At 42.4% G+C, this 13,817-nt stretch overlaps 1 protein-coding gene across 1 annotated transcript; it reads left to right on the top strand.

Moving 5' to 3' along the window:
* The first annotated feature begins 8,501 nt into the window (after nt 1-8,501).
* LOC116049959 lies at nt 8,502-11,855 on the top strand. The gene is made up of 5 exons (XM_031300012.2): nt 8,502-8,705; nt 10,249-10,442; nt 10,908-11,055; nt 11,154-11,358; nt 11,554-11,855. Exons 1-5 carry the CDS (start codon nt 8,601-8,603, stop codon nt 11,853-11,855), a joined length of 954 nt encoding a protein of 317 aa, XP_031155872.1. The 5' UTR covers nt 8,502-8,600.
* Nucleotides 11,856-13,817: the final 1,962 nt, after the last annotated feature.

Below are 13,817 nucleotides of genomic sequence, written 5' to 3'. Positions count from 1 at the left end.
TTTAAAATAATAGAGTACTATAATGAATCCCTATAACTGATATATTATAATATCATATATAAAACAGAGTAAATATTGTATAGTATAAAAGTAAATACATATAAAGTCATGAAAATATAAAAACCCTGCAGCAATGGATAATATATGAAAGAAAGATCACACATACACATAAAAACTTTCCACTACAGGATTCAACGCTGTTATCAGGACTCCTGCTGCAGCATTAGTGCTAAAATATGGCCTTTGAAGCTTGTGCATTTGAGCGGGAATGAAACATAACAGTATTTACTAAAATAATAATGTAAATAGTTGATTTGATAGCCTACAGGTTTGGAAAGTTTCAGTAGTGGAACTTTTGATTTGTTTATTTGTTTGAATTGCGTGAATCACGCTGCATTTAAAGGATGGATGAGCCTATTAAGGAACTAAAAAAGGTCAGAAAAGGCAAATTAGCAAGATGTACACGCAAAATCAAAGAACTTAAACAACAAAATATATTTATGCTGTTAAACATTGCCCAGGGTGTGAGGCGCCGGGCGGGTGTGGGGATACTCACAAGCCCCCGGCTGAGCGCCGCTACGTTGGAGTTTACCCCGGTGGACGAGAGGGTCGCCTCCCTACGCCTGCGGGTTGTGGGGGGGAAAACTCTGACTGTTGTTTGTGCGTATGCACCAAACAAGAGCTCGGAGTATTCGGCCTTCTTGGAGACCTTGAATGGAGTCCTGTATGGGGCTCCAGTGGGGGACTCCATAGTTCTGCTGGGGGACTTCAACGCGCACGTGGGCAATGATGGAGACACATGGAGAGGCGTGATTGGGAGGAACGGCCTCCCTGATCTAAACCAGAGTGGTTGTTTGTTGTTGGACTTCTGTGCTAGTCATGAATTGTCTATAACGAACACCATGTTCGAACATAGGGATGCTCATAAGTGTACTTGGTACCAGAGCACCCTAGGCCAAAGGTCAATGATCGATTTTATAATCGTTTCATCTGATCTGAGGCCGTATGTTTTGGACACTCGGGTGAAGAGAGGGGCAGAGCTGTCAACTGATCACCATCTGGTGGTGAGTTGGGTCAGAGGGTGGGGGAAGACTCTGGACAGACCTGGTAAGCCCAAACGGGTAGTGCGGGTAAATTGGGAACGTCTGGAGGAGGCCCCTGTCCGACAGACTTTCAACTCACACCTCCGGCGGAGCTTTTTGTGCATCCCTGTGGAGGCTGGGGGCATTGAACCCGAGTGGACAATGTTCAAAGTTTCCATTGCTGAAGCTGCGGCGGAGAGCTGTGGTCTTAGGGTTTTAGGTGCCTCAAGGGGCGGTAACCCACGAACACCGTGGTGGACACCGGTGGTCAGGGAAGCTGTCTGACTGAAGAAGGAGTCTTTCCGGGATATGTTATCCCAGAGGACTCCGGAGGCAGTTGCAAGGTACCGAAGGGCCCGAAGGGCTGCAGCCTCTGCCGTGAAAGAGGCAAAGCAGCAGGTGTGGGAGAAGTTCGGAGAAGACATGGAGAAGGACTTTCGGTCGGCACCAAGGTGCTTCTGGAAAACCGTCGAAGCGGGGAACCATCCAAGCTGTGTACAGTAAGGATGGGACGCTGTTGACCTCAACTGAGGAGGTAATAGGGCGGTGGAAGGAGCACTTTGAGGAACTCCTAAATCCGACTAATACGCCCTCTATGGTAGAAGCAGAGCTGGAGGATGATGGGGGATTGTCGTCAATTTTCCTGGTGGAAGTTGCTGAGGTAGTTAAACAACTCCACAGTGGCAAAGCCCCAGGGATTGATGAGATCCGTCAAGAAATGCTTAAAGCTCTGGGTGTGGAGGGGTTGTCTTGGTTGACATGCCTCTTCAACATAGCGTGGAAGTCTGGAACGGTGCCTAAGGAGTGGCAGACCGCGGTGGTGGTTCCCCTTTTCAAAAAGGGGGACCAGAGGGTGTGTGCCAATTACAGGGGTATCACACTTCTCAGCCTCCCCGGTAAAGTCTACTCCAAGGTGCTGGAAAGGAGGGTTCGGTCGATAGTCGAACCTCAGGTTGAAGAGGAACAATGCGGATTCCGTCCTGGTCGTGGAACAACGGACCAGATCTTTACTCTTGCAAGAATCCTGGAGGGAGCCTGGGAGTATGCCCAACCTACATGTGCTTTGTGGATCTGGAGAAGGCGTATGACCGGGTCCCCCGGGAGATACTGTGGGAGGTGCTGCGGGAGTATGGGGTGAGGGGGTCCCTTCTCAGGGCCATCCAATCTCTGTATGACCAAAGCGAGAGCTGTGTCCGGGTTCTCGGCAGTAAGTCGGACTCGTTTCAGGTGAGGGTTGGCCTCCGCCAGGGCTGCGCTTTGTCACCAATCCTGTTTATAGTATTTATGGACAGGATATCGAGGCGTAGTCGGGGTGGAGAGGGTCCTGATGGCATCATCGGCCTGTGACCTTCAACACTCACTGGATCGGTTCGCAGCCGAGTGTGAAGCAGCTGGGATGAGGATCAGCACCTCTAAATCGGAGGCCATGGTTCTCAGCAGGAAACCAATGGAGTGCCTTCTCCAGGTAGGGAATGAGTCCTTACCCCAAGTGAAGGAGTTCAAGTACCTTGGGGTCTTGTTTGCGAGTGAGGGGACAATGGAGCGGGAGATTGGTCGGAGAATCGGCGCAGCGGTTGCGGTATTACATTCAATTTATCGCACCGTTGTGACAAAAAGAGAGCTGAGCCAGAAGGCAAAGCTTTCAATCTACCGGTCAGTTTTCGTTCCTACCCTAACCTATGGTCATGAAGGCTGGGTCATGACCGAAAGAACAAGATCCAGGGTACAAGCGGCCGAAATGGGTTTCCTCAGGAGGGTGGCTGGCGTCTCCCTTAGAGATAGGTCATCCGTGAGGAGCTCGGAGTAGAGCCGCTGCTCCTTTGCGTCGAAAAGAGCCAGTTGAGGTGGTTCGGGCATCTGGTAAGGATGCCCCCTGGGCGCCTCCCTAGGGAGGTGTTCCAGGCACGTCCAGCTGGGAGGAGGCCTCGGGGAAGACCCAGGACTAGGTGGAGGGATTATATCTCCAACCTGGCATGGGAACGCCTCGGGATCCCCCAGTCGGAGCTGGTTAATGTGGCTCGGGAAAGGGAAGTTTGGGGTCCCCTGCTGGAGCTGCTACCCCCGCGACCCGATACCGGATAAGCGGACGAAGATGGATGGATGGATGTTAAACATTGTATCATTTTCCAATCACTTTGTGAAGAATTTAAGAATGCCCATGATGCTGTGCAAAATGTTTAACCAGAACAGGAAAAGCGAATAGACAATTGAATGGTATGAACCTAGGATCGAACCATTTGAAGATTTCCTGGAAGAGATACAGGATGGGGAGGAATTAATAGCACGGCAAGGTGAGTTAGAGGAACAGGAATTTCCTGCAGAAGAACGTGAGTCTGTTGAACCAGTGGATGTATCAGAGCAGCAAGAGGGTGCATTAGATCCACCAGAGTCAACAGATCTACAAGATTTAATCCATCCAAATTATAGCATTTCTAATGTTAGTAAATCTAAATCATCTTCAGTGACATCTGCACATGAACAGGAAGGCTCTTGCTGAGCAAACTGCACTGTTGTCACGTAGGGAAGCATTGAATGCTAAGCATGCACTTGAGCAACAGAGATTGATTTTAAACTCAAAGATTGAAGACACAGAACTAGAAGCACAGATTGCTGCATCAGATGCCAAGATAAAGGTCCCGGAAAGCAATGATTTGCAGTCAGGAAAGTCTGAAGATGGTATGAACTCCTACTTAGAAAGCCATAGACAACGGCAGTCACCTGTGGAGTTTGCTAGAATGTCTACAGTTCCTAAAACACCACTGCAAATATTTCTGCAACAGCTTAGACCTGCTAGAGTTTTTACAATCCCTAAGCAGCAGGCAATGCTGTCACAATTGCAAAGACACCAATCCCTTTAAAGTTCAAGCAGGATAAGATCTGTCTAAAAGGTGGTATGCAAAAACCCATTTATACTAAGTCCAGACCATGATGGTATGTCTTCTATCATGCAAAGACAGAATAACATTGTTGATTTACTTGTACAGCAACATAAGCAGGCACTATTACCTGTTAGAGAAATACCAACCTTTTATGGTGACCCATGAAGTTACACAACATTCATGCGTGCCTCTGAATATAGCATCGAAGACAAAACAGCAAACAGTCAAGATCGCCTGTACTATCTGGAGCAGTATACGACAGGACAACCCATAGAACTCGCCCGAAGCCGCTTCCATTTGGATCCATCAAGAGGATATTGTGAGGCTAAAAGACTCCTACAGGAGAACTTTGGAGATGACTTGAGAGTTACAATAGCATACATGGATAAAGGCCTGAAATTGTCATGGTTGTATGTTTCTGTATATGTTCTGTTTCCTGTTTTATTTTGAAGTCTCTGGTTTTCTGTCTTGTCTGGTTTTACTTCCTGTTTTTAGTTTTCCCGCCCTTGTGATTGTCTTATGTCTTTCACCTGTTGTGTCACCTGTCTTTTGTTTCCTCATTACCTAGTGTATTTAGTCTCTGTTCTGTCTTTGTCTCTTGTCAGATTATTGTGTGCTGTTCAGTGTTTTTTGTTTGTCCTTGTCAGTGGATTGCTTGCCACTGTTCTGTGTTTTTCCTTTTGTTGGTATGGACTTTATTATTTGTTTATTAAATCCACAAAGCTCATACTGCCTGTCCGTCTCTGCATTTGGGTCCTTCATCCTCTGAAACCCTGACAGAATAATCCGACCAAACATGGACCCAGCAGAGACTTCTGATGAACTTTGTGACCTTATGTGTGACCTGGTGGAGCTCAAAGCCAGGTGGAGGGAGGCTAGCGGTGATTGCTTGAAGGAGGCAATTTTGGCAGCAGCTTGTGAGAAAGTTTTGGAAAAACCTTGCTTAAAGGACTCTGTTCCAAACTGGGTTATCAGCTTCATTTTTGCTCCAGCTCCTCCGCTTCAGCCAAGCCTGTTAGCTCCACAAAGGCTTCACTCAGTCAAGTACCAGCTCCTCATCAGATTCCGAGCCAGCTAGCACCCACTAGCCTGCCTGCTTTTCGGCCTGCTAGCATCCTGGCTACAGGTTCTCTGTTTTTGACCCGGTGTGCCTCCTTGCCTGCTTCCCAGGAACTTTTTTCAGTATGTCCTACTGTTACATGGTCAGCTAACGCTCCTAACGACAATTAGGGGCGTCTGTCGACGAATGACAGAACTGAAGCTGAGTGACTTTCGGGTTGATGCTGGGGTTTGAAAGCGGGTAGGCAACGATGAATCCAGAGAGCAGGCAGAGGGACCAAACTGGGTTAACCTCCAGATCGCAATGGAGGGGTAGGGACAGGGCGGAGAAGAGCAGGCAGCAGAGCAGATGCCAGTGGAGAATGCCATGTGTCTTGAGGCAGATAATTCAGCAGGTCAGAGGCAGCTTGAAGCAGGGCCTGAGCAAAAGAGCAAACAAACATTCAACATAGGTGCTAGGAACAAACGAGACTGAGTGAGACTAGAATCTGCTGGCTAAGTCACCACACTGGTAGTCTCACATTGCCAGTCCTTCCTCCACAGCACTGCGGCGGAGAGTCTGGCTAGTCCACACAGCATTCCGGGATGGGATAAAAACGTGCTGTGGTTTATTGGCATTTATTTAATCCAATCCCAATCGTCTTGGGTGGTGCTTTGCGCTGGATGGAGCAACGTTGCCTTTGCAACTTAGCCTCGGGAAGGAACTTGTTTTGGTGGAACATGTACGTGTACGTTTCAAAGTTTTTTAGTCGTGCAACAGAAAACTCAGATTGGACAGATAGTCTAGCTAGATGTCTGGATTTATCCTGCAGAGATACAAAAACACAGCACACGGGAGGGAGACACCACCACTGGGGACACCGACACCACCACCTACGGCACTCAGCAACTGTGGGATAAATAACACTCAATTGTTGCGTGGTAAAAAAAATCAATAAACCAAAAATAAATGGAAAACAACTTCAATCTAAGGCAAATCTAGGCAGCCAAAAGTGACTAATAGCTGCCTAGAGTCAAACAAAAATAACCAAAGATTAACAACAAATAAACCATAAAGTTTAAACAGAAATGAAAGTCTTTTCATCAAAACTTAAACAAAAAGAAATAGAAACTAACCAAAAATCACTTAATCCTAATTTAACAAAGAAACCCATAAACATACATCCCAATCTCCACACACATACTATTAATAAACATGGGCAGGCCAAAGAAAGGCAACGCTGTCGCCCGTGTCACTGAAACAATCACTCAGTTGGGCAACAGATCCCAGAAACACCGGCCAATTGCAAATGCGCCGCTGAAAGGCGCGTGGAGGTGTTCAAAGCCTGGAGTGAGCTCATACAAATCCTGTTGAAACAAAACAATATATGAGATGCCAACCGGCATACATACCCGTCAGGGAGCTTCACACCAATACACCACCAATAGTGCAGATAGTACAGCTGCACGGGGCCTACAATAGAACGGCCGGTTACTTAAGCACTCCCGTCAGGAGAATACCTAAGAGAAGAAAAGAGTTGCCGAACCTACCAGCAGCAAAACTTCAACGCGGTCCCATTACAGTAGTTGGGTTTGTGACAGGGAGACACTGCAAAAGACAATGCATGCTGTAATGCCCATCCTAACACAAAAGAGGCCTATAGGTAACAAACAAATTAGCAACACTGCATTACCTGTTGAATTCCAGTTAACCGCGCTGCGGAAGCGAGGGGACCCAGAGCGGAAATGTGGCTCCGGCAACAAAGAGTAGAGAGTGTCAAGAGGACAAACCCCCTGCCTAAATAACATGCAGTTACTTCCTGATTGGTTAAAGAGTGAGTGTGACTGAAAGCATAGCGACCAATCAACCTGCTACACTTGGTTCTTATCTCTGAGTTAAGAGACTATCTCTCCACCGTTACATATTCCATTATGTACGGGGATGATGGTCCGTGTACTTGGTGGCCAACGGATTTTCGTTTTGAAAGGAAAAAAACAAAAACGAAAAACGGCCTGTTTCCCAATTACCATTAGTAAATAGGAAAACAAAAAACGGAAAACAACCCATTATTCGTTTTTTGTTTTGATATTAAAAAACGGAAAACGAAAGACAATCTCGTTATCCGATTTTCTTTGATGTATTTGTAGATGGAACTCGGAAATTAAAATACGTGTGTATAAGTCGTATTCCTTCATTTTGCATTGGTATTTTTGTGTGACCCGGAAGCGATCGTAAGTAGTAAGCGGTTGTATGCTGCATACCCGGAAGTCATTTGGACATCAATGAGACAGAATGATACGGGCGTAAAAATGTTTTTAGACGAATATGCTAGTTTTATATTAGAAAACCGAAAGAATGGGATGTCTTGTGGGGATATAGCAGCAGCGTTGGGTTCACAGTTTGGAACGATACGGGGGTTTTCTGCGAGGAGTGTGCGGAGGTGGTGTGCTGAGCAGGGATTTTGTTAAACATACAAATGAATGCTACTCTTAAAGTAAATAAAAAGCTGACCACAGCTAGGCCGATATGCAGACTAGGGCTAGGCCTATGCAATTTTTTAAATGTAATTAGATCACCAAACATTGGTTGTTTATCGATAGCAGAGGTGAAAAGAGTAAAAAAATATTCTACTTAAGTAAAAGTACTGTTACTTTGTTGAACTTTTACTTAAGTATAAGTAAAATTACTTGTATAAAAATCTAAAGCTAAAGTAAAAAGTAGCTAATTTAAAATGTACTGAGTAAAAGTTACTTAGTTACTTTTTTAACCTCCAAAAATCACATTTAATATTTAAGATTTTATATCTTATTTATACTTATTATAGGCCTGTTTGTTTGACAGATATTGTTATATTAAATCGGAGTCTTTTGCGATTTGATAAGGGAAAGCCATATCATGGTTTCGATTTTAGTTTGTTTGACAGATACTTTGCCAAAGCAATGGCGCAAAACAACGTTAGAGACCTTTTTATGTTAATATGAGAAGTTTTGAAAATGTTTTCGCTTCATTATTATTATTATTATTATTATTATTATTATTAGACTATGACGGTTGTCTTGTTGTGTAGACGCATTTTTGATGAATAAGAGCGGTCAGCGCTAATCTCCTGTGACCACTTCATAATAAAAGTCAACTTGTGTTTCGCCAGTGAAATGCTTTTAATGTGAAGCTGCAGCAGCAGGAAATGTCCAGTTTGCATTAGCAGTAACTTAATACAGAATTTTTTCACAGCTTACACTGCATGATAAAGCTGATGTTTTCTTGCACTTGAAGCCAGTGTTCACAAGTTTTTCCTTTTTTTTTACTCAGTAACGGATGTGATTGAAAATGTAATGAAGTACAATACTTTAAACAAAACATACTTAAGTAAAAGTAAAATTACAGATTTAAAAAACTACTTAAAAAAGTACAAGTACACAAATAAACTGCTCAATTACAGTAACGTGAGTAATTGTAATTCGTTACTTTCCACCTCTGTAAATCAGTATTTCAAAAAATGCCTTAATCACTTTATTACTAAGTAGAATGTTTAGGATAACAATTAACATTTAAACTAAGTTGCACTCCTGCTCCCAGACTGGATCGTCTTTCGGCCGAAAAATGATGACAGGCTATCTATCTGCAAAAGGGGTTAAAGCTTCTGAGGGCAGAGTGGGCAAAGTGTTGAGACGTATTCATCAACCCTACCACATTGCAAGACAGCAGGTAAGGTAGCATTGTTTTTTTTTCTGCGTTGAAATAGAACACATCAGGGCCCTGTTTCAGGAAGCAGGCTTAACAAACTCTGAGCTTTACCCTGAGCTCTGAGTTGACTGAGTCTGAGAGGTGAAACTCAGTTTCAGAACAGCTGATAGAATTAGTTCAATATTCAGTATGGTCAACCTGATGGAAGTCACATTTTCCACTGCAAAAAATAATTAGCCTCCTCCTGGGTCGGAATGTGACTTTATAACCATAAGCCATGAGTAGCCCAAACAGTGTCTTATCTGTTTGATCCATATTTTTATCTTCAGCCACTAGCATTTTGTCCCTCGAGGTTAAGCTCAGAGGGGACCGAGCGTTTGCCGTTGCAGCTCCAAAACTTTGGAATGGTCTGCCTCTGCACATTAGACAGGCCTCCTCTCTGTCTAATTTTAAAAATCTACTTAAAACTCATCTCTTTTCTTTGGCCTTTTAACTCCTGGTAGAGTGTTGATCTTATGTGTATACTTGCTTATTTGTATGGTGTTTGTCATATTGTGTTTTATTTATTTTACTTATTTCTGTTTTATCTTTTTGTGCAGCACTTTGGAAACCTTGTGTTTGTTTAAATTGTGCTATATAAATAAAGTGGATTGGATTGGATTGGATAGCTGTATAAATGTATTTAAAAATCAAACGTAATATGGGAGAATTCCAGCACTTTATCATTCATTAAGGAACTTAAAGTCTGGTGAATGAGCTGGAGTGGAATACGCTGAATAAAATTTTATATTTTTAACTCATTGATCCTTCCTCCACTCCTGTTTTTTAAGCATTGGCACACATTCATATTTCTAGTGCCACTGGATTAGATTGGAGCAGGGGTCACCAACACGGTGCTCGCGGGCACCAGGTAGCCCCCAAGGACCACATGAGTAGCCCCCAGGCCTGTTCTAAAAATGAAAATTGAATATTGACATTATCTGTTTCCCACCTTGTTAAGTCATTCTTGATAATTATTGATTATTATATATATTATATCATTATATATTAATCATTAACGTGATCAGTGTCTTCACATAGATGACTATCATTAATCATTAATAATCATATAAAACTAAAGGCAAACTGAGCAAATTAGTTATTTCAGAAGAGTGTATCAAACTGGTAGCCCTTCGTATAAGTCAGTACCCATGAAGTAGCTCTCAGTTTCTAAAAGGTTGGTGACCCCTGGATTGGAGGCACTGCTCTTTATTCACCCATTGCCATGGTAAATCGTAGTATCGGAGCTTCATTGATGATAGCTTTTTTTCATCCCCACTCACGTGCTTCCATCTGGTTCAAAGAGTTGATTGAACTAATTCTATCAGCTATTCTGGAACCAAAAACTCTGACTTTCCCATCTCAGGTTTAGTCAACTCAGAGCTCAGGGATAAGCTCAGTGTCTGTTAAACCTGCTTGCTGAAACAGGGCTTCAGATGTTTGGACCCCACTGTAACTTAGGTGTAGGTGAATCTTGTCATACAAATCAAGGATTATTTATAATAATGCCGTTCTTATATTTTAGGGTGCCCGAAATCTGAACCCCATACCCTACAATGCACAATACATGGGGCACAAGCTACATGTAGATCAGAATGAAAAGCTTGTTATGTTTGGAGTGACCCATGTAATGGCTATCGATGGTTTCAGCAAGAAGATTGTCAGTCACTCCACTATGCCAATAAAGAACAACATCATAATTTATGAGGAAGTGTACAGGTAAAATAACTTTGTTAGTGCTAGTAGTGGTAGTCTGCATGTCAAAGCGTCATTGGTCATTGTGTGGTAGCTTGCCGCTGTAACACCAAATTCTGCGAGCCATCAGATTCTGTGTCAAAACCCAAACCACAACCTTTTCTTAAACCTAACCAAGTAGTTTTCATGCCTAAACCTAACCAAACTGCGACCAATTCACAACGTCAACCACCCTGAGCGCTTCACTTCCTATTTGGGTCACAGATTCTGATGGGTCACAGATTTTGGTGTCACACCACCTTGTGTGTGTGTGTGTGTGTGTGTGTGTGTGTGTGTGTGTGTGTGTGTGTGTGCGTGTGTGTGTAGTGCAGCTGGAAAAAATGGTAAGTGCTTTGGACTTTTAATTGGCACTTTAGGGATTTATGGCGTAGACTAATGCTTTTTATGTGTAAAGGATATATTTTATGTTTGTCTGTGATTTGTCCTCAGACCTGCTGTACTTTCCTATGGACTATGGGATCAGGTCAGAGTTGACTGTGGGAAAGAGTTTTATCTGGCATTATTCATACAGGAAAAGCTGGCAGAACACAGACACAATACTCAACGGCAGCCTTACATTCAGACTCCTTCTACAAGGGTGAAATAAATGTTTTGTTAAAAATGAATCCAGGTTTCTTGCAAATGTATTTCTAATGAGGGCAAGCAGACTAACACTATCCTTAAAAACCTGCACAGAACCATGTGATAGAGAGAATGTGGTCGGAGGTGAATGCCAGAGTCAACTACCCTTTGAAGACAGCTTTGGTAGAGCTGGTGGACCAAGATGAACTGAACATGGAGGACAACACATCAAAGTATTGTGTGTCAAACCTGACATGCCAGATGGCTAGGATTGGCATCACAAAAGTCACAGAGGCATGGAATGCACACAGGATCCCAGGTATAAATTTCCTTTTACTGGCTACATGAATGTCATGACTTATTAATTAAGCAGTTTAAATCATTTTTGCTGTTCTATTATAGATTTCAATCTGTATTGGATTAATTCATTTGTAGCTCAAATTGAACTGAAAATGTATATTGAAACTACAGTATATTGGCAGATTCAACATGTAAAACATGTTATGTCTTACAGGAAAGGGAATACCAAATGAACTGGCTAAAGACGGGTGTCCTGCAAAGCTTCCTGAGGACCTTCTGCCTGTTGGTTCTGTTGCAGCTGACCTGTATCAGCAGGAAATGGGATCCGCATTGAAAAGGGAATCCATTTTTGGATGTGATCCTTTCCCCTCTGAAGAGGCCCAACAATGGACTGAAACTGAGTTTGGTTCTCACTTTGACATGTTATCACTGTACGAAAATGTGGTTCACCATAACTACGGCCCTTTTAAAGATGCAGTTAGGTCTCTTATTGATTTCACCAGAAGGTGTGTGTGACCTGCAGTGGTCAATAAAGAAGCAGTATACTTCCAAAAATAGCATTTATTACAGAGGAAAGTGTAAAAGTGGTTTCAGTCCATAACAAGATAAATTGCACTAACAATGCAGTAACTCAATTGTTTACAATGAATACACAGTACTTGCAATCTTTGTTTCTTTGTAAAGTCTTTGTTTTAAATGTAATTGTCATGTAAAGAAGTTGAGCTTTTGTCTAAAAATCTAGCTCAGATCACAATAAAGAACATAACATCAGTTAATCTGTTTTAACTACTTCCTTTATAAACTGTTCTTTTAAGAGGTCAATTGCCATTAGGAACAACTGCTCCATTCCAAAATGTTTTATAAAACATCAAACGGGATTAAACATTATAACCACGTATCAAACAGATGTGATAATGAAAAATGCAAACCAGAGATGGTTAGACATGTTCCTGGAAAGCTGCAGGTTGTCATTCCAACATAACACCACAACAGATGATTTTATTAACAAGTTCATCTTCCTCTGAGAAAACAGATTAATAAAATCAACAGCTGTGGTGTTTGCTAAAATGCAAACTTTGCAGCCTCTGTAGCTTTCCAGTAACATGGATGCCATCCTTGCTGAAACAATGTTACATGAGTTACTCTGTTTGTATCTCCTTGAAAGAAGACAGGAAAGCAGAAAGACCCTTAACCTGGTGCACCTTGGAGTCAAACTCTTGAGCTCTGCATTTCAGACAGTGATCTGCGGTTAACAGCCACTGCTCCACACATGTTCGGCATCCAACCAGAGACTCGCAGCATGTGGAAAACATGGGCTCTTCCATTAGAGCTGCAAGGTTGTAATCAAAGAAAAATATGCAGAATGACATTTAATAGTTTATTTCAATATAAAAAGAAAATGAACATGTACTGTATATGTACCTACTGTTACATAACTTACACATACCTTTACAAATTAGACAGGTGAAGGCGTCCTTTAAAGTGTGCAGACAAGCATCTGGCATTATTGTTGTGGTTTTGGACTTTGCAAGCTCAGACAGCTGGTTTATGGTTGTAGTGATGTCTTGGAGGCTCTCTGCAGCTTGCTTTAGTTGGTTAATTTTACCAATGACCTCTTGTGCACTCAAACTGTCTTCAGCCCTTCGACTTAAATGTAGGATCAGAAAAGAAATGATTCAATATGTATTCAAATGGTGTATACTGTATGAACAAATGATTAAACATCTTTATGAATATTTTACTCTGTAATAGTGTCAACCTAAGATACATTCTCTTAGTTGTTGTAAATTTACATTTCTGTTCAGTAAATAGTCTTATAATTAAATAATAATGAATAAATTCATGATCAAGACTCAAAACTGATTCTTGTAAATTATTTTCAAATATTAATCTGTATTAATCATTAAAAAACTGTAAATTATAGCTACTTATATATCGTGTAATATATTATATATTGAACAATGACAGCACCTGAAATATCCTGCATATCTTGTCCACAGACATGTCATCATCTTTTAGTGTAACCCGTTTGCCTCCTCGAAAGAGAACATAACTTTCCATTGTCGTTTGCGCGGACATCCAAACGGCAGCGCACCCTCTGCTCACCGCCAGCAAAATTACGAATTACCACACCAAGTCCCGCCCTACGAAGCAGCTCGATTGGTTGGGGTTTGGCATTTCACCTTGAGTGGTTAAGGTTAGGATAGCCGATTGGTCAGGGGATAGGACCTGTACAAATGGGGTTACGTTACCTTGCGTTCTCATGGACACCTGGCCAATAAATGCTATTGAAGGGCGGATCTTGGCGTGGTGGGAGTAACTTCCGGGTCACGCAAAAATACCAATGCAAAATGAAGGAATACGACTTATACACACGTATTTTAATTTCCGAGTTCCATCTACAAATACATCAAAGAAAATCGGATAACGAGATTGTTTTTCGTTTTCCGTTTTTTAATATCAAAACAAAAGACGAAT

This window comes from Sander lucioperca, chromosome 9 (assembly GCF_008315115.2).
Source record: "Sander lucioperca isolate FBNREF2018 chromosome 9, SLUC_FBN_1.2, whole genome shotgun sequence".
NCBI lineage: Eukaryota > Metazoa > Chordata > Actinopteri > Perciformes > Percidae > Sander > Sander lucioperca.
This window is presented reverse-complemented; position numbering and strand designations above follow the sequence as displayed.

What these genes read in the sequence shown, in the direction of transcription:
- LOC116049959 (XM_031300012.2), top strand. Translation starts at nt 8,601, where the DNA reads ATGATGACAGGCTATCTATCTGCAAAAGGGGTTAAAGCTTCTGAGGGC. An exon ending in ATTTATGAGGAAGTGTACAG is followed by an intron (nt 10,443 to 10,907) that starts GTAAAATAACTT and finishes ATTTGTCCTCAG; the next exon opens with ACCTGCTGTACTTTCCTATG. An exon ending in TTCAGACTCCTTCTACAAGG is followed by an intron (nt 11,056 to 11,153) that starts GTGAAATAAATG and finishes AAACCTGCACAG; the next exon opens with AACCATGTGATAGAGAGAAT.